Source organism: Gymnodraco acuticeps, unplaced genomic scaffold (genome assembly GCF_902827175.1).
Source record: "Gymnodraco acuticeps unplaced genomic scaffold, fGymAcu1.1, whole genome shotgun sequence".
NCBI lineage: Eukaryota > Metazoa > Chordata > Actinopteri > Perciformes > Bathydraconidae > Gymnodraco > Gymnodraco acuticeps.
Genome location: NW_022992041.1, coordinates 1,051,624 through 1,075,384, shown reverse-complemented (window position 1 = coordinate 1,075,384; position 23,761 = coordinate 1,051,624). Strand labels below are relative to the sequence as shown.

Sequence of the window (23,761 nt, the reverse complement as noted above, 5' to 3'; positions counted from 1 at the left end):
GACAACAGTAAAACAATACATCCAAATGTATTTAACAATGTTTATTTGCATATTGGTTTTGGCTAATGTATTATTGATCCCTCTTCAAGTACTAGCCAAAAAAAACATATTATTTTACGACTAACATATCCTGAAAACAATATCATTTTCCTCCCCCAAATACTAACTTTTACTGAATAGAGCAAGAATGCATTATAACTCAATGCAACCCTTGTTAGCTCCATTATTCAGCCAAGTGGGACTGTGCTACATACCGGCTGCTAAAAGCTAATGTTATTAGCCGTCTCCCTGCTAATTTCAACACAGTGTTGTTGTTCAAAATGTTCTATGAGGTAAACGGCACTCTGAGCGCCTGTATTATAGAAGAACTCATCATTGTCTTCAAAATGTTTGCATGGATTTAGTACAGAAGCATCTTGTGACATCCCTACATGTTACCATATCTCTTAACATATCCAATATCTATTTTTATGAAATCCCTACAAGCATTAAGGACTTTCAATTAAACATTTTGTCCTCATCAACATGCACATTTAAGATCTGAAGGCCTCCAAACTAAAAATCCAAGCAGGAAGGACTCTTTAGGGTTTATATTATATTTTCTACCATGTATTTCTCTTGAGTTATTGTGGGGAGAAGAATGTGTCCTCACCATGGTAACATTGTGTCCCACAGACACTGCCATGTGCCATGGTGGCATGACATAACAAATAGAAATCCTTTCTGAAACGCAACTATTCCTGTAAATCAAACTGTGCTGAAGAGGTTGAGATTATCCAGAACTTTTTGTCCTGTCCTCATTGGTGGAACAAAGTTAAATCCCCCCCCATTAAGGAACATTCAAACTGAGTTAAGCGGGAAGCCGCACGCTTGCACCACAGTGACACTGATACAAAAACACATTTGGGAAGCAGATACCCAATTCCCAGCGATACTGTTTCTTAGTGAGCTGCGTCATTTCAGCTCCAGCAAAGTCTACAGCATGCGTAAGATTATACGGGGAATAAGCTGTTTGAGGCTTATTCTCACAGATATAACATCTTAGAGGCTCTACAAATATCTTCCTGATCACTGATTCTTCTTAAGCTACCCAGCCCTTACTTTCCAAACACTCTGCCAGAAATGTATGAGATGTCTTGGAGCTTGTTGGCTCTGTTATTAAAGTGTAACCTATTGCTCGTTGCTCAAGCAAACTGCCATAATATAGTCCTGTGTCCAAGGGCAACCATATCATTGCTGTATCATATCGACAGCTGCATGAAATTGTTGTTCTCACAATGTGGCTAAAAAAAGAAGAAAGAGATACGAAAACGCGAGGAAACAGCTTCATTGAAAGATTGAGCTTTGGTTTAAAACATTTTAACATAATGAGTATTAGCACCTACTGAATATCAATGCTACTGGTGGTGCTTTTAATCTGGACTTTTTCTTGTGCAGCGTTGTGTAACGAAAGTGCTTTAGCTGGCTCCCAAACCTCATCTTAGAAAGCACAAGGAGAGAGAGCTGGCTGCAAGTGTCCCCCCACAGTGAGTTTAACATCTTCTATAGATATAGGGCCAGGATTAAGTGTCCTTCCACATCTAGGGAGAATCCTATTTTCTGTAGATGCACAGAGTGCTTCCACAATGATCTGCAGAACAATTGATCACTTGAATGCAATGCAATATCTTGTGGTTATTAATGTTTTCTTGCTATGTATTTCCTGCTCCTGCTGAGAGTAGAATCACAAGCCCAGAGGTGTTACAGGACATTTTCAGATATGGAACAATCACCCGCATACTGGCGGTGTGCAAAGCATTGCATCCTGGTGACTAAAGGAGATAAACACATGAATCCAAGATGCCACATTTGATGGTCAACAATTTGACTAATGACATAAAACGCAATAAGCAGGCAACAAAAAGTGATAATAGAATGTAATTTTACTAAGAGCATGTACAATTTGCCAATTTTCTCAGCTATTCAGGATTGTCACAGCACTGTCCAATTACAAAAAAAAGGCACTTAGCCACTCTTAAAAATTCCATTAAATGATGCACTTTTCTCCCAATTTAAATGTCAGACTCAACAGTAATGTCTGTCATATTGGCCCCCGCTTTTGGCTAGGGGAGGTTGGAGACAGTTCCCTTAAATACGCATTAAGTTATGCGAGCCATTTGTTTTCCACCTATCAGGGAAGAGCTTCACAGAGAGGGAGACATAGAGATCCACACAGTTCACAGCACCCGACCCTCTAGTAGAAGTTGCTACTACAGCGACAAGGACACAACCCCCCCCCCCCCCCCCCCACTGTCTTCCCACCCAGTATGCAGCCACCTGTGTGCAATGGGGCGCCCGGCCAATCTGCCGCTTGGGACTGAACTTGCGTCTCCGTAGCAGCACCATACGCACTGTGCCAACATGAACCCACTTGCTGGCTTAATTTGATTTTGAGATTGCTTTGGTTTCTGTGTTTCTGTGACTGGAGTCAACACAGAGCCAGCCAGTGATTCAATCCAATGATGTTAGAAAATAATCTCAGAGATGGCCACTGACATATTCCATAAATCACTAAATAAAAAACGTGCCAGATGCTATTCACTGCAAACAAAAAGCATGCAGTCAAAAGAGAAAATCTATTTGAAACTAAAGCTGAATGTATTCAGGCCAGGGGGAAAACAAAAAACCTGAAGCTACCAACTGAGTGTATGTAAATGGAAACTTTAATCACAGCTTTAAGGGAAAAGCCACACTAAGGGTTTTAAGTAGTTTCATCAGTCAGCAGCCTACCTCATGTCCTGGATCTCCTGAAAGCCCGGCCTCCCCTGTGTCCGCCTGTGACAAAAACAACACACAGCAGAGTTAGTGAAAGGTCTCTCGTTGACACATTAGTGAATAGCTTTATGACGGCTTGTCATTTCAGCAGCGATATCGCTCCTACAGCTGTTCCACAAGTTGATGCTGACACAGTGCTCAGCAGCTGCAGATCAGGATACTATTTCCCAACAACTGGAAAGCCCAAATGTAAAGCTTGTTAAAAAATCATTGTGTTATTTAAATAGTTATATTTGAAAAACAGGGCAAGAAAGTAAGAAAAGCTTGATTGTCTTAGGGTTATAACGTCATTCAGAAAAGGAAACTGATTGTCTACAATATTGTTAAGAGAGAGAAGATGGAGGTAGATGATTACTGGACAAATTAAGCTCACACATAACTTGCTGCAAGCTAAGAATCTAATTAAATGTGATGCCCATTCAGTCAAATCTTCATTAGAAGCCCTGTGTGTTAGAACTCAATAGGCGTGTTTAGGAAGAACAACAAAATGTGGCTAAACCAAACAACTCAGAAGCTCTCTTTAAACCACGGGTTACAGACCCATTATCCTAGAACAAATACATGCCAATTAAAAACTAGCTCTGCGAAAATGCCGTTCATTGACTAAATATTTAGCATGTGGCAAGATGTAAAACGTTCCATTCCTAGCAATTAGAAGATTATTTCATTTGTGTGAGACAGCTGCTGATGTCATTTATTATACAGATAAATCTCCTATAAAATGTAGTGGGTTATATGTGATTTACAGTGCTCACAATTCAGTCCTCTTGCATTTAGATGTGTTCTATTCAACCACTATCTCAAACCCCTGCTTTAGAAAGAGCTGAAGCTAATAACATTTTAACACTGATGCACACAAAAGAAACAATGGAGGCTTTTGACAGCTAATCGAAATACGGCGTCAGTGAAAAATAATAAAGTGCCTTGAATAGAATTCCTGGAATTACTCACTTTGGTACAATGGGGTGTAAATTGAATTAGAGGGCACTGATTGAAAACACAAGCCATAAGGGCAAGAGAGTTGTAAACGGTGCAAAACTATTTAAAAGGTATTGTAAAAGGGGAAGAAGTTTTAATTTCAACATTATGCCTGTGTGTTTTTTCCGTTAGCATGTACATGCAGGAGCTGTAAATCTAGTAATACCAGGTTTTATGTGCAAGGCCATAGAAAATGGATTTCCTTTCAAGTAAGCTGCATTCTTATAACCCAATCCTTATCTGTTTAATTTCCTGAGGGATTCTGGATTAATCATAGCACTTTAATCCCTCTGCACTGCACTACAATCCACCATCAAACTCCTGACTGTAATGTGGGATAGTACTTTCTGTTGGAGTAACACAAAGTAATCCCTGCTCATTTTCCTTAAAAAAATCCTCTGTATAGGTCATGCTGATTGGCCTGCATTTCTCATAATGGGTGTTTTTAAATGCTCTAAATTGCCCAGATGTCTTTGATTAATCTCTACAAAGTCAAGCTTAATTGTTAGAAGTATCCTCTGACTACTTTTTCATCTTTTTACAAAATGAGATTTGCATGTTGGTAATTGAAAGTCTCATGAGCTTACCTTATTAACAGCATTTGCTATGACTTTCTTAGCCCCTTTCAATGTAAATCTGAAAGACTGCAGCACCGTTTAAGAGTCACTGGAACTCCCTAGGAAATGTAAGGATCAATAAGAATGAAATATGCTTAATCAGAGGGCCACTGCGACTATCATTTACCAGACAGATTAATGTCAGAGGGTAAAAGAGAGAAAGCTATTACCACGTGCGATCTTGTCAAAGCATGACGTTCCTGATATACCGCCCAGATGGCTGGAAATAAACTCCTTTTCTACTGTTTTCTATAGTGGAACATGAACATCTGCAAATCCCACAAGACATGACAAACATTTCCACTCCATGATTAACCACGTTTTTTTTTTTTTGTGTGTTTTGTTTCATTTATTTGTTTGTTTTGTCTTTGTTTTTTATCCTGTCGGACTCGAATCACATTGCTGTCATCCTAATTTGTTTGCCAACTGCTATTGTGCTGTCTGTCTGGCTGTTTGTTTATTAAAAAAAAAAAAAAAAAGATAAAAAAAAAAAAAAAGAACCATGTTTGTGTTCTTCAACATGCTCAAGATGCTTACTTTTAGCATATACTTGTTTGACACCATATCATATCCAGCTATGCCTGCATTATTACATCAAATGTGTCTTAATGTATTATCATGTTGAACCAAGATGATTGATTTCTAGGTATTTATGATGAAATTGGTGTGTCACCATAACCATTAAACAGCTTATTCTGTGTGAACTCATTGTAACGCTGAATCGGGAAAATGATTAAAAGATAACCATGATGGCACGCCACTGTTATGCCTGTACATTTATTGATTTGACTCATCATTTCAACAAATGTCACAGCTCCTGAGATTTATTAAATCAACAACCTGCGATTACATGTGTTATTTCACCACACTGCGAAGGTCTTTAGCTCTCTTGTTGCAACAACAATTGATAACTCCATGCGAGGGAAAGGAGATGAGGGAGATGAACAAGGGGATTAGGAGGAAAGGAGGTTGAAATGAACAACACCTCTGATGTGGCAGGAACCCATCGGTAGTAGATTAGAGATTTGTCACATACGACAAAATAAATCTTAATTAAATATGAACCCTTTCTTTCATAATTCAGGTACAGATGGATACAGACGAAGAAAGATAATAACTTGACATTCAGCATATCAGACTTTAAGCCTTGTTGTCCCAAATGGAGCTGCTAGGATGCAAGAAAATGTCAGACAGTAAAGCGTCATCAACAATATCATCATATTACGAGCCTTATTCAGAATTAATGTTGATTTTAGTTACATTTCAGTTAATCATTTAGATGTATCAGCCTTCTGACAGACAAGTCAGATATACTTAAGCATGCCATTAATCCAAAGAACAACTTTTAAAATACATAAATAAAATATATCATAAATAAAATATGAGGACCTTTTTTGGAGTAAACACAACGATGAGGTGTTGTGAAGTGACATGTGCCAGTTAGAGTTGAATTAATGTGTAGTCCCTAATCAAGTTTTTCATTTAACTTTATTGATTTAGAGATCAAGTCTGTAATAGGATTTGTTATGAATTTCGTTGTTCAGTAAGTAAACAAGCGTTGCCAAGTATTGATTTGTTGAAGACCTGGAATTAGATTCCAGGTGTTAACAGTGTGAGCCACTGACTCATAGCAAAAGGCCTGCAGAAATAATGGAACAGCCGCCTGAAAATCATCTTTAAATCATTGTTTAGCACTGTAACACGACAGAGGTGTACTAAGGGTCTCTTTGGATGTGCTCTTAGGCTTCGCTTCAAAACTACCTCTGGGAATATATCACGTGAAATCTAAAGGAACTACCCACAGAAACCAGTAATTTCACTGAGCAGCAAGTCATTAATCACAAGAACCGCCAACACACACACAGTGCACACACACACAGACACATGGCAGCCGAAAGCTGATCCCTGCTAGGTCAATTAGTGTTCATTAGAGGCCAATTATAACGCATTTACACATTTGATTAGTACAAACTGTTGCTATACATATCGTTTGCAATATACACATCTTTATTCATAACTAGAAAAATTGAAGAAGTGCAGAATTGCCACCTAACCATATTTACTATCATATACAGTATATGATATACTATATGCATACAGTATATTATAAACCTATGTTATTGCTACAGTATTTTTGACCTTTTTTAAAGAACATTTAAATGATCCAAAATGTTGTACAGTATATTGTTTATATTCGATATACTATTTTTCATTTTCATTTTATTTTTAATTGTTAACTTTTTTCCACTTTTTAAGTATTGGTGTTGAGCACACTGGTCCTGTAAAAAAATGTTTTCCCAATTTGGGATTTATAAAGTATCTATCTATCTATTGATCTAAATTATTTGAAAACAAACCTAAAAAAGACTAAAGATCAGCTAAAAAGCTACAAGTGTTTAAAAGCTCCATATCCATTTATCCGGAACCAAATGACAATGATGATAACGCTCATTATTCCCAGTTACACGTGTCAGCTAAAGGCAAAACGTGAATTTATCTATAATTCTTGCTACATTCTACACAAATTAAGACAAAACAGCTATTTAACATGTCAAGCTAATCTGAAGTATTCAGGCCAGAGGCACCTGGTAAGTGCAGTCTGTAGGTGAAACAGCTTTAAACACAATGCCATTTTAACAGGAAGAACATTTCACCATGTTAATTACGCAGAAAATGCCCCAATTCAAAACTCCTCTGCTGAACTCCACAGGTATAATGATTTTACACTAATATAAATGTCGCATTTGTGCCTTCCAGGAATGAGTGGTTTTCCAGGAACAAAAGTCATCCTGCATATCTAAATCCCGCAGCCACATCATGGTAATTAAGACACTGACCCCAAGAGCCATCTGGCCTTATCTGCATACAGTAGCACCACCTGTTTATATGAATTCATTCATAGCCCAGCGCATTGTCCCGTTGTTCCTTGTGCCGACAGCAAAAAAGGGGATTTCTTACTCTCAACGGTGTGATTTGTCTAGGGAGAAACTGCACTTTTTGTCTGGGCATTTGGTCATTAATTTCTCCTTGTCCTCTAACCAACACAAACATATGTACAACACTTTGGCTCAACCAAAAATCGTTTATAAATGTGCTATATAAATAGAACTTCATTTGATTTGATTTGAACACCCTCAATGTTCAGTGACCGGGCATTGAGCTGTTACGGATGCTTCCCACTACCTATTTTTCTAGTGATTGGACAAATGTAGGGGAGCATTTCTGAAGGCCCGTGACAGCTGAACATGAACCTTTGTCAGACACTACAGCACGGAAATTTGCTTCCTGAGAGAAAGATGTATTCCTTTTCCTTTGATGATGAATTTCGGCCAAAGTATAAATTCCCCCCGCAGGGACTTGCTCTTTTCTTCACATTTAGACCTTGCAACTGTCCTGAAATACCAGACACAGAGAAAACCGGCAACAGACTATCATTTGAGAACAAAAGTATGGTTATTTACATCACGAGAAAAAGCACAGTGACCCAGTGATAATTCTCTCCGTGACTCAATTAATGCTTCTGAATTATGTATGAGTTACAGTAAATTGTGGACACAGCCTCCATACTTAAATCTACACTGCAGTGAACATATTGCACTTAGTCCCAGCATGTTTCCTTTAAATTATACAAAGAAAAAGGTACATTTGTATACAACAGCATGTAACAGCATAACAAAGTAGTCCTTTCCTTGTTTCTTTTAACCCCTTTATGTCTTGACAGTCCAACTACACCTGGAAGACTATCTCCCTGTGTTTATGATAAACAACAATAAGTATAATCAATGAGAAAATGGGTCTTGTGTTCTTAGATCTCTCTTTATCAAACAGGAATTGGATGGTGCTACATTTTGTAGGAGAACATAAATCACCACATACTTTAATCCTTGACAATAAAGCACATGTCTTAGTTTGTGGTGTATTGCTGTTGTTTTATGTGTTCTTTTTTATATCTGAAGCAAAAAAACTATAAAAAAGTTGATCACAAAGGAAGAAAAAATACAGTATTCAAAACCAATTAAGTCTTTTGATTTCTGAATAAATTGTTCTAGACCCAACAATAAATATTGTTTTAACTGGAAAAAAATATTATCCATCGGTAAAGTAATGTAGTCAAAGTGTTATTGAACTTTATCTAATATCTCAAATGCATTTCTGCATTATAACAAAATACTGTTCTTATCTAGACAGTTGATTCTAGGAAAAGCTGATTCTGTAATTTACAGACAAAATGTGAAAATTATAAAAGACTGTTTGTGGAATTGGACTTCACCTTGGAGCTTTACCATCTGCTCCCTTCCAAAGAGGGCTTGAAGCCGTAAGGTCTCAATTTGCATTTTAATCTAACATTCATTTTGGCAGTAGAAATAATATTTTTGCATTTCCACACATTTATAGCAGGTTCCAAATTGACAATGTATGAACAGTTTGGGAGCAGATTAACTGTGTATGCTAATAGATCGTGGCTATACTTCCTTTTTTGGATTTCAAAGAAGATATGTTCTGGTACAAATCTCCTTTAAATGGCAGTTAAATGCCAACATGCAGTGTAAATGAGTGCTGGTTCAGTAACTATAGGCATTACACGTACTCAATTAGAGACCCTTGTTGGCTGGAATTGATTGTACCTTTTCAGCTGGACAGTGACATCTGTCAATTGACTTTGCGGCGGGCAGAGACAGCATCTGGGGGAGCTTGGCTGCAACCGGGGGAGGGTCCGTCCCATTAAAGGTCTGGTTGGCTTCACTCTGGATCAATAAATAATTTTCACCATTTAAACACCTTCCTTTGTACTGTTTGCTACAGAACAAGGCGAAAAACCCTCCAAAATCCACAGTAAAACAGCCTTATCAATCCAAGGGAACCAGAGTTGTAGGTGGAATTCATTTACATCAAGCTGCTAAAAGCAATTATAAAAGTGAAATTCAAAAAGTACTAAGCAGACAAGCCGTGATAAGTCCTTGTCAAGGTTGTGTGAATTCCCTCAAAGTAACTTTACACTGACATGACAGCATGCTTACAGTATGTACCATTACTGTACATGTAATGGTAAGGGGTCAAAAGTCATCTCTCCATTTGGAATCCCTCTAACATTAGCTCTTATTGATTAGATGGTGGTGGAAGAGTTCTGTTATTACATGTCTTTCTCAGTAGTTTTCCTTTCATACACAAGACAAAAAATGTACACCTTCATTGGCTGATCACACTGCATAATAATAATAATAATAATAGGCAGTGTGATCAGCCAATGAAGGTGTACATTTTTAGCTTGTATTTAGCTTGTATGTTAACCTATATTATAGGTTAACATACAAGCTAGTGCCATCAATACAATTGGTAAATGTGCTTGAATAAGTCACCTACTAGAGTTCCATGTCTCACAAATTAATTATATATAATCTGTATTACTTGTTTATTACTCCTCATACTTCTTATTCTGTCAAATTAATAAAATAATCAGTCGGTATTATTAGTTTGGTGAAATATCATAGCGTTTTACCTTTGGCTCCTGTAGCTCACAGCAATTTTCCATCTCGGCCATATAAGGGTCACAGTAGATGAGAATTTGTCTCAGTTCAATCTGTGGGACAAAAAATCTCATCAAGTAACCATTACAGCATCATACAGTAGTGTCATCATCACATGCCTATATTTCGACCATGCGCTTAATGGGTTAACACATCACTATTTGTTCAACTACCAGCTGCTGTAAATTGAAAACTCCCTAACATTTCCCTTAACGTTTTTTTTTAAAAGGCTTCAACTTCTGCATGAATTGCAGCTGCTTCAGAGCAGAACTTGAACCCTGCCATTTTTTTCCAATGCACTGCTTTACATCTACTTAAATCACATGGCCCAAAAAGTCAGCTGTTAATGCTACTTAAGCCAAGTTCTACGTAGAGGCGCTGGGTGACCAAATGGCATAGCTGACCTCATGTTCTCTAGCACTTTAGGGCCATATCTGAGAATGTGCGCAACACAAATGACACAATAAAGGATTTACAGAGATTAAGAAGTCTCCCCTGAGGCATGTCTTAAATACCTTTGGAAATCATTGGTGATGCATTTTGAAAAACACTGAGGATAATTAACTATCAGTGGAGAGAAGTAATAAAACAACTGCATACAAATATGGTACATCCTTAAAAGACACTGTTGACAAGCTAAAATGCTTCACAGAGTTTGCGTGGGACATACGTCTATAGGTCGTCCATCCTCCACTCGGGTGGTGATGAGAGTGCGCCCACGGAAGTCAACACTGTCTTTCTCATCCGTCAGCCTCCTTTCTATTAGCTTGCAGTCCAAATAAATGGAGACTATGTTGCTCTGGACAGAAACGCCCAGCTTGTGCCACTGGCGATCAAAAAGGGCATGTAGGTCACGGCTCTTAAACGTGTAGCGGAGAGCGTTCTTTAGCTCGCCCCGGGAAAAAAACTCCACCGCCTTCTTGCCACCATCGACCACCACAGATACCTGAGGAGCACAGAAGAGTTTAAAAACAGGGTTCTTATTGCCAATAAACATGTATCCTGTCTCATCGGAGCGTATTTGTAGATACTGAAATGTATATGTGTCATTTAAAATACAGTGAGGCTCACCTGACTGTCTCCTGATTGGTCGAATATCTGCCATAGATACCAGCGATCTTTTTTTGTGGTTCTTCTTACACGGAAGATGGAGACAAGGGAGTATTCACTTGAAAGCCCATTTGGAAATATTTCTCTAAAAAACAAGAGATAACAAAGTCAGATTTTGACTGAATGTAAATATTAAAACAATATAAAAATAAAAGGTAACAGTGTAATTTCTTAATATCTAATGTGAGCCTTAAAGCTTTCAGGGGCTGAACAATGAACCAGCCAATCAATTTCAATGATCAATAAAACATTTCAATATCCTCCAGCTGCAGAGACCCTCACATAAATAAACCTGACAAACTTGATTCCACTTAGCTTGATGAATCGCATACAGGCTTCCCTTTCTCTCAGATAATGAAAACATGTTGAAATTGATCCAAACTCTAAGAACCCAATCTTTTACCTCACGGAGATATGGCGTGCTAAAGATATCGGGTTATAGATGCAACGCAGTTACAGGTTTATGTGTATGACCTCAGCTGCTCCGTAAAGTCAAATAACAATTCTGTATTCACAACCGAAAATGTGTTCCAGCAGAAGCAAACTATGCAGAGAAAAAAGAGGGAAAATATAGAAAGACAATATCATATTTCAAATCAGACACACTCTCAAATGAATTGTAGCTTATTTACTATCTCATCTCTCAGTCCACACCCCCATTTCCTTATTAATTGTATACATAGCATAAGAGAGAAAAAACACTGTACCCTTCAAAATACCCTAACCCTTGTCCTAACTCCAGATTCAGATTAACAGTCAAAAGTGGAAGAGCATAAACATAATAAATCAAGATCAGCAAAAATAATCATAATGCAATGATAAGGTCATTGAAAAGGCAGAGCACAGCCCGAGGGAGGAGGGAGAGAGTTTCTTCAGACAGGTTGGAAATTAGTTTTCACTCCAATATATCATATCCCATTCTCTCAGAGCTTCATACCCTCTCCTATTGTGTCCCCTGAATTCTTTGAGATTTCGGTGTAAACGGTACATGACTAAAATGATAAATACACAGTTAAATCTCCCGAAAAGAAATGCCTCTTTGAGAGCCCAAGGGCTGGGAAGGTTATTTGTTGCCTGAGGGCTAAAGGACTATTTCAGCTGCAAATCAATATGGAAAGTGGCAGGGCAATTTATAAAAATGAGGATTCATAAAATAAATTCAACACTGAATATTTCCATGCTGCTTGTAAATCAACTGCTTTTACTAAATGTGTAACACATTATTATGTAGAGAGTTTCCACAAGGCAAAGAGTAAAATAGAACTCCTAAAGTACTTGCCGCTTATGAACATAATACATTTAAGCATTTTTAATATAACATATAAAGTCTGCGAAATTACAATTCAGGGCTGTTTTCTGCTCAAGCTCTGGAGTTCACACGCTTCTTTACAAAGTTCCCAACTAAGTCTGCTCGTGTTTCAAAACACGGCCCGTCTACAGTGCGCCGCAGCACACTTGATCTCCGTGGGCCCAGGGGGTAAAGTTCATGACCTTGTGTTGACTACCATCTGTGGTTAAATGGCTAAACCGGAGCTCAGCGTGGGTTGGTTTCAACACAGTTTTTCTGACTCTTGGGAGAAACGCTACTCTGCATATTCAAAGACGTGATGAGTGAAGGGAAAGGATCATTTTGCATGCTCTCATGCTGCAACTTTCACTGTAAACGGCACCGTATTTTGCCAGCCCTGTCTCATAAAAGTTATATTAATATAACTAATGCACACTGGCATATTTTGGAGAGAAAAAAACCATAACATAACACAATTAGATTCAATAACGTTTTAATGCAAGTGAGAAGTTTCCATACTACAGAGTTGGATTGTACAACGTTGAGTAACCTGGTTCAAATTTCAAATAGTTGAAACAGCTCCAGCAGGAAGTACTGCAAAATAAGACATGTTGAGTGATAATTAGTGTGCATAACTACTCTGCATTGTAAAGTATTGCACAACTATAGCAACGATCAGGATTAGCACACAGATCACAGAATAACACGCTGTCTTCCACAAGAGTTACAATCAAATTGTATATTCGTATTCCATTTGAAAGGAGCTTTCTGGAAACCATCACTAGTCTTTGAAGACATCTTTGACCATGCATATTGCTTGGCTTGAACGACTCCTTGTATAATCAGGGACAAAAGTTTGACATAATGTCACAGCAACACTGCCGGTCTGGTAGAGAATCTCCCGGAAGCGACTTTAGTGTCCCGGCTCGTAAGAAATCCTATCTAGGAGGATTCTCCAAATTAGTCAGAGGAATCAGATGCTGTAGCCGAAACAATCAAATGTTTGCCTAGTTGGCTCACATCACTACCCCTGACACTCAATCCTCTGACAGATCAAAGTGGGTTCAACCATGACAGTTTATATGCTAAATGCATCATTCATGCTAGCAAGGTCTATCCTCTCAGCAGGACTTCTCTTTCCTGTTTAAATGTGGAAATGCTTGCCAGCAGGATAGAAGGCTGCCACTGATGAAGCCAAATCAAATGCATGCCTGTGATCTGATAGAAGAATATCTTACCAATGGAGAGACATGTTATTACCGAGTGTGCATGTGTGAAGCTTAGACTGCTATGTTATCATCCTTCCAGGGTAAATAGCTGTTCTTCTGAGAGTAAACAAGCCACCAATAGCAGAACAACATCTTGAAATGTCATCTGCCACCATGAGTGCACGCCGTAGTCATTTGTTAACTCCAATCAACATGGAATTGTTTTTTTTAAATGGACAATTGTTCCTGGTTGAAAATCTCCCCAATAACACAACTGTTGCTATGACTATCAAACAAGTTTTCACAGTGGCTGACCCCGTCTCCAGCCACTGCTAACACCCCGCAGGCTCATGGTTCACTCTCCAGAACATTCCATTTCCATCTCTTCCTGGCCTGATTGTCACTGTTGCTTCATGACTTTGCTTTCCTGCGTCTTCAACCTGAACCCTTTTAGCTTCTACTGCTGTTAACCTGGGGATTGTCAGCTACTTCCGTTTTGCCTTTAAGCCTTTGTATGATTATTTTAGCATTAAAATCACTCAAGTCTGCAGGTTTCTATTCGAGCCATTTTCCTTGCTGCCTTGTTCCCACCCCGGGACACAAATCCCTGGACGTGAAATTGACAGTAAATACTGGTCAGTTAAATCCCTTCAAGCCGCTAACACATGTAAAACCACGGGATAAAACGTCATATAGTCAACGTATATGGTTTCAAAATATATTTCTGACCAGGATATTAAAGAATATAGACAAGCACTCAGCGCCGTCACTGGCCAACTTGAGGCCCCACGCAAAGTTATATGATGAGGCCCTCTGTTTCGCGAGCGTCGTCGTCGTCGACGGGGGGGGTGCTAGTGGAACTTGGCAGCGGAGAAAACGTGCCACGCCACACTAATTGCGCTGCACAGGCGCATAGGTGCGCCACATTTGCGGCTCCGTTGAGGCTCCCTCAACAAGATGAGGACACGTCCGTGAGGTGGGGCCCCCTCCGCAAGGTGAGGCCCCACGCTGTCTGCGTGATCGGCCTGTAGGGAGGGACGGCCCTGCAAGTACTGTATGTATAAGGTATTTAGATGCTGAGTCAGGTATACCGTATTGATTGCAGTAAAACCATTAATTAGCTGACAACAGTCAAAATCTACCGAAGCCCCAGATAAATCAACACAAACAAAACTGGCTTCCTTGTCCTTTCATATTTTAAAGTTTCTTCAGCATTTACATATGATGTGAAATAGCTTTCTGTTTCCCATTGAAACATTTAGCTTACTAGGTGCTTTGATGATAGTTGACATCCCAGTCACACAAATCACATAATGACACATTGTTGTCACATTCGAGGGATTCCAATTACCATTTCAAAATGAGCAATGGCTGTTAAGGAGGAATGTATTAGTGAAATGGAAAAGGTCCTTTTGTGCTGAGATTTATACTGACGATTTGATTTGATATTTAAAAGGCTGAAAAATAACAAACAGGTGTTCACATTTTGAAGGCTCAGCTCACAAAAAGCACAAGTAGTTTTACATTTGTATAAGGACAAGTTTGCATTGTACTCTAATGCTTGGGTATGTAATGTTTTGCAAAACCAGGATTTTAATATCAGCAATAAGAACTTTGTTCCAATGAGGCGGCTTGCAAGAAGAGAAAACCACGCATTGATCAGTTTTTGCAGAACATTTCAAGAAAGAAAAAGGCGCAGCATTCTTAAGACAGACCTGACTGCAGCATTGTGCTTCAATTCTGTGTTAGCTCGTTTTGAATACATGTTGCATTTCGTAGGGGCAATTTGTCACTCTGCACAAATGTTCCTTGAGTGTGTCAGCTCTGATCCAAGCACAATAATGCGTACTGTGCCAAGAAGCTGGCAGAACATTACGCAGATCCAGAGAGCGGGCATCTATTTCTGCAAATCCTGCGAGTAAAGTGAGCAATGTTTTAGTGTCAGAGGGGGGGGCAGAGGGGGCCTCCTGCTCCGTGCAATTGCCCTCGCTTTCCTTCCTCGGCTGACATGCAGTATCACCTGTCAAAGTACTTAGATAATTGGATATGAGAGGGATAGCAGTCTCGCCACTATAACCAATGACACTGTCAGCAGTGTCATTGAGAACCAGCATCTTCTTGCACTATGAGCGCAGACTGAGGGAAGGGCTGGAGGAAATGTATTTTCGGCTGCCCGACTGAACAGGGAAGCGGATCACAAATCACCTGGCGCTAAGATTCTTTCACCTAGCCAGAGAGAGAGAGTGGCAGTAAATGTTTACAGTTGCATGTCATGTAAAAATGCTAAAAATATCTGCTCCTCCTGGAAGAATGACACAGTGTTCTCTTTCACTGAGCTCACAAAACAATAAACATCTAAGAATAAATGTTTCCAGATCCAAAACATTACTGTTATGACAAGAACGACAAAGCGTACAGGCTCATATGTGCCACGTATCTTTCTTGATGTTGCTAGTATATAAGTAAAATCATAAATATCATATGGAAGTAACATCCCCCACTATATCATCAATATTAGGGTGAAGTCAAGGTGAAGTCACAGTGCTGTTCCACCACTTGACAGGGGGAGGTCTTCATTAAATGGCACCTTAGTGTCATTTATGTAGATATTTTATTATTCCTATCTTATTATACAGTACAGTACATGCCCCAGCTTTCTTCTTCCCCTTTCCTTTATGTCCCACATTGTGCCCTTAGGAGATTTCGAGGAATGAACGCAATATATTTTAATTCTGTTCAAATTATTCCCTGTCCAACAGTTCACCTCACAGCTTGCCCTTATTAGCCAAGGCAAATGGAAACTTTGCTCTGAGCAGGGTGTATCCGAGTTGCCTCAAGTCATGAAACACAGTAATGGCCACAGTTTGTTTCTTAGAAAATCCACAGATCAGCCTCATTATGATCTGCACACCTTATTATAGCAGTGTTATTGTATCATTTTTCTCAAGTATCATATGGTCTTAAAATATATGAGTTTATGAAAAAACTCCTTATTCAGAACCTGCCCATCTGGAAGCAAAACCAGCAATACCCTAGGTGTTAATGAACACTGCTGTTTAATACCATTAATAGGCTCGGCTTCACATGAGTGACTGCATCTTTTAGCCTTCTCTCATCAGGCTACTGTTCCATAGCAAGAGCATGAGAGTGGTAGAAATTAAGCAGGATACAGGGAGATATTATTTATCAGGTAATGGAAGACATGCAGGCTGTCTGTCCGACTGATCCTCAAATGTTATGAGAATACAACATCTGAACCCTAATGACGCAGAAAACAAGCACACAAGGATGCTACTCACTTTGTTGGCTTTATGAGAGGACTGCTTCCTAAACGATATGACGGAAGGTCCTCTGTGATCGTTCCCTTTCGGAGAAGAAACTTTTCCGTGAGATCAAATCCTGTGAACAGATTTAGTGTCAATATATTGAAACTGTTGACATTTTTGACAAAATGTAATTGTGATCGTCCAGAACATACCTGTGATGTCCAGAGGACGATCTAAGACATCAGTGAACCTGTGCTCCTCTACGCTCAGAGGGGGGCATGAGCCATCTGAAGGAAAGCCACCAAGAAGTTGGTTGTGCCGGGAACAGATGTTCATTTATGTTTTGCACCAGTTTTGCACAGTTTTTATAGAAAAGGAGACAATCAATTGAATCATGAATTTATGTGGATGGTGCATTTTCTTTCATCTTCAGCAAAAATCTAATCAGAGCAGGAAATCAATTCAAAGTTTTTCCCATTCATCTTGAGTTTGAATTTATAAAGTGACCAACAGAGACAGGACTCTGAGATGTAATTTAGAGGCAAGATCCGCTTTAACGAAAATGTAATGGACGTACCTTCATGAATACTGACATTTCATTAACATTTTTACAAGAATAGTTTTGTTTCAAGCTCACACTCTCAATCTATTCTAAACATAAAGTACAACACAACTATCAGATGATGGCATTACAAAGGGTTGTAAGCCACTGTAAATAAATGGTGAACCAAAGATGTTGTAAAATGTTTTGTAAAACATTATAGAGAATTTGAAACATTATGCTTAGCTTAACAAAAGCATGGACATGTTACCCTCTCCATATGAATTTGTGAAGTTATTCAGTTTAATATATGATAAAATTAAACGCCAACAAAGCCTTTCAATCATAAAATGTCTGACCGTCTATTCATCTGCTACAGATTTGTATATTATAGTGATAAAAGGTGTCTGCTTTATGTTAATATAGGGACATTTAAGAGTACAATAACTGGTTACACAGTTGAAAGACACAAGTTTCCGGGCACTAAGTCGAGGAAAACAAAACACACATACCTGTTCGTTCACTCACTGCCATTCCAAAAGTGCAAGGAATTACATTTACAGTCCAAATCAAAGCAGTCCATCTTAACAAGCAACCCATGGCTCTGACACTAGAAAGCAGTCCCACCTGGAAACCTGGAGACAAACATAGACATTTGTATTTTACGTTTAAAAAAATAAAAAATAAATGTTGTGTTATTTATATTTGAACAATATCTAATATATAACTTCATAGCAGACATTAAAAAACAATTTGGCACCAGTTATTGTTATTATACACGTACCATTTGGCTCGGTTTAACTGACACTTGGACTTATTGGGATGGTCTGAAACAATCCGATGTGTATCTATTTTTTAACCAACCATACACTTTAATTCTCATTAAATGTCATTCATACATTCGCTAAATAAGATAGTGTTCGAAAATTGCACTATTATGAGAATAAGTTTTAACTGTAAATCATTTTTAATTATCTTAACAGCCCACGCTTATGCCCACTTGTAAGTCCCTAAAGCCTCTTTGTGTTTATGTAAAGCCACTCAATCTGGAGTCCTTCCTTCATTAGTTTTCATGAACACCTGCCATACAGTGATGAATGGTATATGAACTATACTGCAGCTAAATCATTATACACTAAGCAATGTTTATGTTTATGTTTGTAACTAGCAGCCAAGCTCCCTTTTGCTTTCCTTAGACGGTTTGTAATCCATTAGGCCTGTGTGTTGTTACCACAAATTAGCAGAGGAAGTCCGCTGATACTTAATTTCAGAATATAAATGGGGAGATTTGAATATGGAAGGTGTTAATCTAAATGCAATATATTGATGTTAAAAAGATAAAACAAGTGACTTTGATTCATTGTTTTTCTTCCTCTAACTTTATCTCATTAACTTCATTAATCTCACATGAACTAAGAATATATGAAAAGTTTGATTCATGATTGCTGGCTCCTCAAGTTTTCTTTTATCTGTCTTCTTTCCTAATGCCAAAGCCTTGATCTCAAGGACATCAATTCAAACACCATGACACAATTCCATCAGATTAATGATAAAAAAACCTAGAGGACATTATTCAACTTCTGAAATCCTCTTCCTGCTGCCTTGATATTATTCCAACAGGATTTTTCAAAGATGTTTTGCCTTGCATGGCCTCAGATCTACTTCATATAGTAAACAAATCTCTTCACTCAGGTTTTTTTCCACAGGCCCTGAAAACTGCAGTCATTAAACCGCTCTTAAAAAAGAATAATCTAGATGCTTCAGTAATGAACAATTACAGGCCCATATCAAACCTCCCATTTCTAGGTAAAATCATTGAAAAAGTTGTTTTTCAACAGTTGAGTAATTTCTTGCATTTAAATAACTGTTTTGATGTGTTCCAGTCAGGCTTTCGTCCAAACCACAGCACTGAGACTGCTCTTGTAAAGGTCTTTAATGACATCCACTTAAACACAGACAGTGGCAGAACTTCAGTGTTAGTATTATTAGATCTCAGTGCTGCGTTTGACACTGTTGACCACAGCATATTACTAGACCGACTGGAAAACTGGGTGGGACTTTCGGAAACAGTTCTAAATTGGTTTGAATCCTACTTAAAGGACAGAAACAACTTTGTTTCTATAGGTAAATACACATCTGAGTTGACAAATATGACATGTGGGGTTCCTCAAGGCTCCATCTTGGGGCCTCTTCTCTTTAACGTCTACATGCTACCACTGGCTCAGATAATGAAGAACAACAAAATAAGTTACCATAGCTATGCAGATGACACACAAATGTACGTAACAATTTCACCAGGAGACTATGCTCCAATTCAAACACTGAGTAAGTGCATTGAACAAATCAATGACTGGATGTGTCAGAACTTTCTCCAATTAAACAAAGATAAAACTGAGGTAATGGTTTTTGGAGCCAAGGCAGAATGTATAAAAGTTAGCGCTGAGCTTCAGTCTGCAATGTTCAAAACAACAGATAAAGCCAGAAATCTAGGTGTAGTCATGGACTCTGACCTGAGTTTCAACAGTCACATTAAAACAGTTACTAAATCAGCCTACTATCACCTACTATCACCTACTCACTTTTATCCATGTACTTTTTCTTTTAATGTTTAATTGCACTGTAACTTTTATCCATGTATTTTTTCTTTTAATGTTTATTTTATTAGCTTTTCTTTTTAATGACTGATTTTAAATGCCATTTTCTTAATCTCTTTCATTTTTTGTAAAGCACTTTGAATTGCCTTGTGTTGGAAAGTGCTATATAAATAAACTTGCCTTGCCTTGCCTTGCCTTGCCTTGCCTTGCCTTGCCTTGCCTAAAGAATATATCTAGGATTAAAAGACTAATGTCACAGCAGGATTTGGAAAAACTTGTCCATGCTTTTATCTTCAGTAGACTCGACTACTGCAATGGTGTCTTCATAGGTCTCACTAAAAAATCTATTAGAAAGCTGCAGCTGATTCAGAACGCTGCTGCTCGAGTCCTCACTAACACTAAGAAAGTGGATCACATCACTCCTGTTCTGAAGTCTTTACACTGGCTTCCTGTGTGTCAAAGAATAGATTTCAAAATACTGCTGCTGGTTTATAAAGCACTGAATGGTTTAGGCCCAAAATACATTTCTGACCTCCTGCTAAATTATGAACCATCCAGATCTCTCAGGTCTTCAGGGACTGGTCAGCTTTCTGTTCCCAGAGTCAGAACTAAACATGGTAAAGCAGCGTTCAGTTATTATGCTCCAAATATCTGGAACAAACTCCCAGAAACCTGCAGGTCCGCTGCAACTCTTACTACTTTTAAATCCAGGCTGAAGACTTTTCTTTTTGTCGCTGCTTTTAATTGAACTATTCATATCTTAGACTGCACTGTAACTTTTATCCATGTATTTTTTTCTTTTAATGTTTATTTTATTAGCTTTTCTTTTTAATGACTGATTTTAAATGCCATTTTCTTAATGTCTTTCATTTTTTGTAAAGCACTTTGAATTGCCTTGTGTTGAAAAGTGCTATATAAATAAACGTGCCTTGCCTTGCCTTGCCTTGATCTGTATTTCTGTAGTACTCTCTTAACACTTGTGTTTTGATCTGTAAGCTGACAGCAGTGTCTTGTTCAAGGACGTCACCAGCGAGAATACAAAACCTGGAAATCTTAAGTAGTTCTCTTAAGCCATTTGACAGAGGTGCCAAACCAAATCTTCAGCATTACTTGTGCGATTTCAAAGAAGGCAATTATTATTCTTTAGGGCTAAGTCATCCTGGAGAGCAGGAGTCAATCAATCAATGTTTATTTATATAGCCCAATATCACAAATGTCACATTTGTCTCAGTGGTCTTCACAGGAGTGTGGTCAAAAGGATAGTCAATCAATTTCAGCTCAAACAAAACGCTTTCAAAAACTTCAGAATTGATTTGCCTGCCAACATTAGTGCACTGGCAAAGTGTCGATTATAGAACACATAAGAAAAACATTTATTTCAGGCACTAGACTTTTAGGGACCACAAAAAGATGGAAAAAACTCAACAGAAACCGGTTTACACATCATTAAAGCGTGATTAAAATCTATTTGTTTTTGTGTTTATTCTATTGAAACAACAGAAAGGGGCACATCTGTGTGTCAATCCAACAGAAGATAAAGGGGAAAATCATTAATTTAACGACTATCATTATTATTTCAGTACTTGGAAAGTAGTTTTGTGACATCACAACTTTAATTTTGTTGCAGAGACTAATCCTTCCTTCCTGATGCACATTTATATATTCCCACCAGGGAAAAAACAAATGAAGACAGAGCAGAGGACTGCACTTGACCTCCACAGACCAGAAAACAGCCACAACACATTCAGGGAATTTATATGCAGTGTCACAAAGTGTCCCCAAAACCTTTTATGATACTCCTCTTTTTTAACTGCGTCTATCATAAATCTTGTCTGAATGATTCATTCCCAATCCTGCTCCAGGCACTTGTTCCTTCCACTGGATCATAAAGTTTTGCATGTAGGCCCATGGCGCATGGAGATGAAGTGACTTTGCGTTTCACAACTACAACCATGCATGGGCCATAGACAAGCAACACTACAGAGGTATCACATTCATTTTCTGTGTGAAGGAGTAATGCGATTCCAGTTATTTGTCCAAATACAATCAATGCACACAGCTCATCTGCAGTCAATTCATATTTTTTGTAAGAAATTATGTTTTATTTAAGACACATGTCGTTTTAAATCATGCAGTTTAGTGTACAGCACCATCTGCATGGATTTCAATCTTAAATTGAGAGTGTATTTAGGCTACTATTAAACTAACAGTTTAAGTTAAGGTGGAAAGGGACGTTACTATAAGCTTCACTCCATTATTCATAAAATGTGTCACTTTAGTATTATTCAAAGAAGCGTGTTTCACTGCGCGACCGCTGATTGGCTGCTTGTTTTTTTTTAATACTTTAATAATTACGCTATGATGGATTTTCTTTTAGTGTCCGGACAATTTTGCACTCTGCTGTTAACAAGTCATACAATACGGTACGTGCTTACTGCTGCCGAGCGTGCATACATCTGAATAACCTGTTCATAAGGGGGTGGTCCCGGTCAACACACAAGTTAAAAAACCATGCGGAGAAAAAAAAACACTTTAATACGGAGCGACAAAGATGCGAAATGAATCCGTTATAAAAAGGTTTTCACGCTGATATTTAAGCCGTTTTTTTTTTTAATGTACTGTGAAATAAACCTACTTACAGTTGGTGCGAAAGTTTCCTCTAAGGCAGAAAAAAAGAAAAAGGAGCGAAAAGAGTATAATCCATGTGTGATAGCGATCAGTGTGATTCCGGATTCCAGGACTTGGAAATAAAAGTCACAGTGGGATCGCCAGCTAGATCGCAGTCCTTATTAGTTGCACCGAGTGGCCCTCCCACTCTGTCATTATTACTGAGACGCACTGACAGAGACTTCAGCAAACAAGAGGCACGCACTGAAAGCTTTCATATTAAGAGCGAGTGCATGCCCAGCGGGGGTTCAAACTCTTCTCTAACTCAGCCAGGTGCGGGAATTAAACACCGTTTGATGTATTGTCTTCTTAGTAAATGTACTGAATAGAGGTCTAACTCTAAACGATTTGCTAACCTTTTAAGGTGGCTTCTTTAAGTAAAGTAAATATAAGAACAACACAAAAAGTCTTAGGGTTCATTGATCATTAGAAAAAAAATTGATGATTCATTATATAATAGAATATCGGAATCAGAATACTTTATTTATGAGGGGAAATGTGGTATTGTGACAGATGAGAAAGATATTAAAAGATACATAATAAAAAAATATATAATACAGAAATGTATGTGACCTAAAATACGTTAATGTAAGAAAGTTCAATAATAAAATAGAATAAAAGCTGTTTATATGAACACAGGAGGATTAATACTTTATATTATTTATATTGTGCTCATTGTTGAAAAAAACAACATTATTCTATGGATGTTCCAACATATTATAGTGACAGCTCTCAGCTCTAAAGGCAGGCCTAGCGCTACAGCAACATATACTATTTTAGCACCATGTCACATTACGTCTATGTGTGCAACAGCTTTAACTTCCACATTACATCAACATGCAGTCTTATCAGTAGTATCTACACGCTGACCACAACCCACTAAGGGTCTCCTCATGTTGAACATGAGTCTATACTGTATGCCTCGTCCATACTGTATTACAATGTTTTTCTAACTAAATGAAGGCTAAAAGCACAGGTACTTTGTCCCCTGACGTTTTTGTTGAAACAGCACACCGACAGAAACAGGTGTTTGGGCTCTACACACATAACTGTTTAGACAGATGATTTCAATGCACCCTCCCCTTCACCACGGGGACACACACAGACATACTTTTCCGTGGTGTGATGAAACAAACAGAAAAAATGGTATGAA

The 23,761-nt window shown here is 38.3% G+C and overlaps 1 protein-coding gene across 1 annotated transcript in view; it reads right to left on the bottom strand.

Moving 5' to 3' along the window:
- LOC117536853 (collagen alpha-1(XIX) chain) overlaps positions 1-22,693 on the bottom strand; it is a 103,408-nt gene extending 80,715 nt beyond the window's left edge. Inside the window, exons 1-9 of the mRNA XM_034201935.1 lie at positions 22,581-22,693; positions 17,860-17,982; positions 17,019-17,093; positions 16,840-16,939; positions 11,006-11,129; positions 10,605-10,880; positions 9,907-9,987; positions 9,035-9,154; positions 2,770-2,814 (exon numbers count right to left, since the gene is read on the bottom strand). Coding sequence (XP_034057826.1) covers positions 2,770-2,814; positions 9,035-9,154; positions 9,907-9,987; positions 10,605-10,880; positions 11,006-11,129; positions 16,840-16,939; positions 17,019-17,093; positions 17,860-17,947 — 909 coding nt within the window. The 5' untranslated portion in view covers positions 17,948-17,982; positions 22,581-22,693. The remainder of the gene's footprint in view (positions 1-2,769; positions 2,815-9,034; positions 9,155-9,906; positions 9,988-10,604; positions 10,881-11,005; positions 11,130-16,839; positions 16,940-17,018; positions 17,094-17,859; positions 17,983-22,580) is intronic.
- Between the last annotated feature and the right edge of the window lie 1,068 nt (positions 22,694-23,761).